This window comes from Myotis brandtii, unplaced genomic scaffold, assembly GCF_000412655.1.
Source record: "Myotis brandtii unplaced genomic scaffold, ASM41265v1 scaffold246, whole genome shotgun sequence".
NCBI lineage: Eukaryota > Metazoa > Chordata > Mammalia > Chiroptera > Vespertilionidae > Myotis > Myotis brandtii.
The window spans coordinates 13,838-19,004 of record NW_005359310.1 but is presented as its reverse complement, the minus strand read 5'-3'; the positions used below and the strand labels follow the sequence as shown (position 1 = coordinate 19,004).

The window sequence follows — 5,167 nt, the reverse complement described above, 5'->3', positions numbered from 1 at the left end:
GCCTCCCGCACACCCCCCGCTGGGGATCGAGCCCGCAACCCAGGCACGTGCCCTTGGCCGAAATCGAACCCGGGACCCTTCAGTCCAAAGGCCGATGCTCCATCCACTGAGCCAAGCCAGCCAGGGCAAGATACTATTTTTTAAAAAAACTGTTTTTATTGATTTTAGGGAGAGATGAAGGGAGAGGGAGAGAGAAACATCAGTTGGAAAGAGAAACATCCATCAGCTGCCTCCTGCATGCACCCCAACTGGGGACGGAATCTGAAACCTGGGCATGTACCCTGAGGAGTCAAACCAGCAACCTTTTGGTACACGGGACAACGATCCACCAACTGAGCCACACCGGCCACAACAGTGGTATGGACACCAATCTACTTCCTGATTTACCTAGTCTGAATATTTCACATTAGCGGGGGATCATACAATATATGACTTGGTGTGTCTGATTTTTTAAACTTAGCACCATGTTTTTGAGGTTCATATAGTGATTTTAGTAGCAATCACCACCACCACCACCACGACAATGATTAGGATTAGAATGATTGAACAGCAGCAAATTCTGAGATTGCAGTGCCTGCGATTCTGGGCGCTGTGGGAATGCAAATCCTCTCTTGGGGCGGAGACCTCGACTATACTCTCTTCCGGGTAGTTGGTGCTTGCTCTGGGACTCTTAGCCTGTGGGGGCTCAGGAAAGCAGGGGTTGTGCAGTACCTCTCCTTTCTTCACCCCGGTGTCCCCTGTCACTGCATCCGCATAGGTGTTGCTCCTTGTGAAAGAAGGTTTATAGATGGGAACCCCAAAGGTAGGTGTGCTTATTGTGGAAAGTGAAGGGGACATTGGTGATGGTTTGTCTAGATCTAACTCACACTGAGCACAAAAGCCCTGGAGACACGCCTCACAATTGTTAGTGTCATGTGGCCCTTTAAGGGAGGTATCCTTGATTGTAGGAATCTCCTCCATGGACTTAAATCCTTCTCCGTAGCATTTCTTCAGAATCCGGAACACCAGGTTGTTCAGGATCCTTGAGACGTTCTCCTCCATGAATTCTGGAACCGCAAATGGAGGCTCCGAGCACTTCTGACATCTCTGGGCAAAGATCCTCATCTTCACCTGGCCCGTGGATTCCCTCTTACTCCAGTGCATGTGGCAAAGGACTTGAACGTGGGAAGAGGCCCAACTGCGAGAGCACCAGGAGCACGTGAACCTGTGGAGGCAGAAAACGAGACCCTCAGCTTGACCGAACCGTGGGCTGTGCCAGAGGGAAGCAGGAGGGACCACCATTACAGAGACACGGTAGACTGGGCCCTGGATCAGTGGGGGATGAAGTGACCAAGTCCGTTGTTTCTGTCTCCGTTGTGCGCTGACAAGCTCATGACTCACAGGTGTCTATCATTACGACAGCGGGTCACATGCTCTAAGAGCCGAAGGGATCTCGGGCACCTTTTAAGTCCCAGGGGATCATGTCAGAGACGAGCACACACCGGGAACTTGTCAGGCCCAGGGACTCTGTGGGTGTCAGAGGCAGGACAAGCACTTCAGTTTCCTGACTCCAAACCAAGGCTTCTCCGAATGTAGATTGAAGTGGGTCAACGGCTACAAGTGAAACAGCTGCCATTCAATCAGCCCCGACCCACAAGTGGATCCAGGTGGGTGTTGGTAAGTGCTGCAGTCTGAAAGCTTGTGTCCTCCTCAGATTCACAGGAAACCCTAATGCCCAAGGTGATGGTGTTAGAAGGCGGGGCTTTGGGGGGTGATTAGGTCAGGAGGGTGCAGCCCTGGTGAAAGGCTAAGTGCCCCTATGCAAGAGGCCCACAGCGCCCCCCAGCTCCTTCCGCCCTGTGAGGGCACCACAGGAAGTCTGTGGCCCAGAGGAGGGCCCTCACCAGACCAGCGGGTACCCTGGTCTTGCGAGTACCCAGTTCCAGCCTCCAGAACTGTGAGCAACACCTTTCTGTTGTTCATAAGCCGCCCAGTCTGTTTTTGTTGTGGTGGTGGTGGCTGTTTTTTAATAGCAGCCCCAAAGGACCCAGATCCTAAGTCATAGACCCCAGGTTAGGGAGGGACCCTAAACAGCGCAGTGTCCTAGGGAAAAGCATTGCTTTGCTCCCAGTTGCCCAGGGCCCCCCAGTCTGCCATTAGTACTGGGAGGGTGCCGTGTCCGCTCTCTCTTCATTGCCCCAATCCATTGCTCAAAGTAGCCTGAAACACTTCAGATTCCTCGTGCCCCTGGCCTCAGAGAGGGTACCAGAGAATGACCCTTCCTCTCAGCAGGAAGGAGGGCAATTTTCTGACCTAAGATAGCTGCACAAATACATGTCAGCAGAGATGGAGAGAGAGAAGGCAGGGAAGCACATGGCAGCACCCAGGATAGGAATTACGAGGAATTACGGGGAGCAGAGGGCTGAGCACATGAAGTGCTCACCAAATTACCCACACACTCCCCCCTTCCCACCGTGTTCCAGTCCCACTGGGCAGTTAAGTTGGGGCAAGATGACCAGTTGGCTGATGGGATGTGGGCTGAAGTGACGGATGCTGCTTCCAGATCTGTGACTGCAGCCCTTGACTTTCCAGCTCTTTCCTTCTGTTTCATGGTGAGCTTGGGGCCATGTGTTAGGTTATTTGTTACAACAGCCAAACCTGGCCTTGCTGGGCATGACGCAGGGGCACCTAGAGTCTGGACGGTGGATCAGAGGATGCTGGGAAGGAGTCAATCAAGGTTTCCCTTTTGTATCTTTCTTTTTAAATTTAGTTTATTTCTGTTGTTAATCCTCTCCCGAGGGTATTTCTCCAGAGATTTTTAGAAAGAATGGAAGGGAAAAGAGAGAGAGAAATATCGATGTGAGAGAGACATATTTATTGGTTGCTTCCTTCATGTGCCCCAACCAGGGCTGGGGGTCGAGCCCGCAAGGGAGGTACATGCCCTTGCCTGGAATCAAGCCTGGGACCCTTCAGTGTACAGGTTGATGTTCTATCCACTGAGCCCAAGTGACCAGGGCTTCCTCTGTATCTTGATTCTAGCCTCACCTCACTGGGTGAAGGTGAGGATGAAATGCAGGGAAGATGCCCAGGAGCCCTGACCACTGTGAGCAAGATGACCTGCTGGTGCAAAGGTCCTGGGCCCTGCTCTTCTGAGCTACAGTTCCTGCCACCATCCTGGGTCACTGCTGCTCTGTTGGTGTGACAGCTCAGAGTTTAAAAAAAAAAAAGGAGCTGAGACTTTGCTCAGCTGCTCCTGGTGCCAGCTCCCGACCTGGGAAAACTACAGGTTATGGAGAGGAGAGCTCAGTTTCCCCTCCCCAGACCTTCCAGGAAGCGGGCAGTGGGCAGGCAACATGCCCCTTCCCCAGTCCCAGGAACCGTCCTCCGTGCAGGTGGGCCCCATCCTTGGGCTCTGATTTCCCACCTGGAAACCAGAGGCTTAGCCTTTGGATGCCCCTAAGGGTCCTATTTCACAAAGATTCCATCCGCTCCTTGTAGAGAGGTCAAGATGGCTGCATGTGGCTCTACCCCTCCATGAGGGGGTCTCCTCAGTGCCCAGGGAGGGCCCTTCTTTTGGGTTCTGTAGTGGGTCCTCTGACCCGCCCCCCCCCCCCTTTGCATTTGCAGCAAGCCTTGCTCATTCAGCTCTCCTGGGCCTCGCTGCTCTTGCCCTCACCTTCGCAGCCTGATTTCTCCATATTTGGGCATTACCCCCACACCAGTGCCCACTGCCCCTGCTACTGTTTTGGAGTTCATTGTAATAAGAAAACAATCTTTAATGAAGCTACAATGTCTTGAGTGATGGGCTCCTTCCTTTCTCTAATCTTCAGTTTACTAGTACAGCAGGAATGGAATCAGAAAGGTAACCAGTATACAGAGCAAGGAATAGGAAGAATATTCTGGAATACATCCCACCCCATTCCCCACTCACCTGGCAAAGACCCACTGCTGGTATTGTGCCCAGCCTGGTTGCAGGGTGTTGGGAATGAGGCTGTTGTCTAGTGTCAGGGTCCATTGGTGCCATGGTTTCACCTCGTGAATTAATTCCTGAAACACTTTCTGCCACAGCTTCACATCCCGACTCTTGGCTGCTGGCATGGTGAGCGGGGGGCACCAGTCTCTCCTGGGCTCTGACGGGTCTGTAGCCGGACGTGTGGTTCCCACTGTAGAGAGCACGGGCTCACACCTGCTCCCCTCTATGGCCCTGCACTGGGCGTGCAGACCTGCTCTTTGGCCCAAGGACAAAGGTCAGTTGAGTCAGGCTGCACAGGGAATTTCGAAAGACATGGAATGCATGGTTTCATTCACCAAAAGCCCACCCCAGGAGCTCTTGGGGCCCCCTGTCAGGAGGGTAGGTCTCAGTCATGCTCTGCGGCTACCTCCCCTCAGTCTTTCTCTCCGGCAGCCTTTTTCAGATCTTGTCTGGACCCCTCTGGATCCTGGAAACAGGGGTTTCTATACTTACATGCAAGCTGGCTTCCAGCCTCCTACCTGGCAAGGGTGCCACTCCCTTCCTCAGGGCCAGTGGCTGTGACTCACCCTCTTCTCTGTCCAGCCCAGAGGCCATTCTCCTTGGAACAGGGCCAGGGACTCACTGTCACTCCTTCCGAGCATGGGCTACGCCCTGGGAGGTGGCTGATGGTGTGTCACCTGACACACGGCCCTGTTGACACTGAACAGGGCAGCTCCTGCCTTCTTGTTTTAGCTTAGACTCTGAGCAGCAGGCCGTTGTGAAAACTTTTACTATTGTATTAGTACTATTAATTTTATTAGCATTTATTCAGAATTCCAATGATGTAAATTTTTATTTTTTACTTAAAACCACATTAGCCTGGCTTGTGTGGCTCAGTGGTTGAGTGTTGAACTATGAACCAGGAGGTCATGGTTCAATTCCCAGTCAGGGCACATGCCTGGGTTGCTGGCTCAGTTCCCAGTGTGGGGTGTGCAGGAGGCAGCCCATTGATGATTCTCTCTCATCATTGATCTCTCTCTCCCTCTCACCCTTCATCTCTGAAATAAATAAAAAAATATTTTTAAAAGCACCATGATGAGTCAGAAGGAATGAAAGGGCTGAGACGAAGTCTGGAGACAGGTGCGCCCAGGGTGGCAGGAAGACTCAGCCCGGTTCTCTCTCTCTTTTTTTTAAAAAAAAATATTTTATTGATTTTTTTACAGAAAGGAAGGGAGA

At 52.2% G+C, this 5,167-nt stretch overlaps 1 protein-coding gene across 1 annotated transcript; it reads right to left on the bottom strand.

The window, feature by feature from the left end:
• Positions 1-288: 288 nt before the first annotated feature.
• RTP3 (receptor (chemosensory) transporter protein 3) lies at positions 289-4,194 on the bottom strand. The gene is made up of 2 exons (XM_005867188.1): positions 3,911-4,194; positions 289-1,204 (listed from the first exon to the last, which is right to left on the bottom strand). Exons 1-2 carry the CDS (start codon positions 4,075-4,077, stop codon positions 478-480), a joined length of 894 nt encoding a protein of 297 aa, XP_005867250.1. The 5' UTR covers positions 4,078-4,194; the 3' UTR covers positions 289-477.
• Between the last annotated feature and the right edge of the window lie 973 nt (positions 4,195-5,167).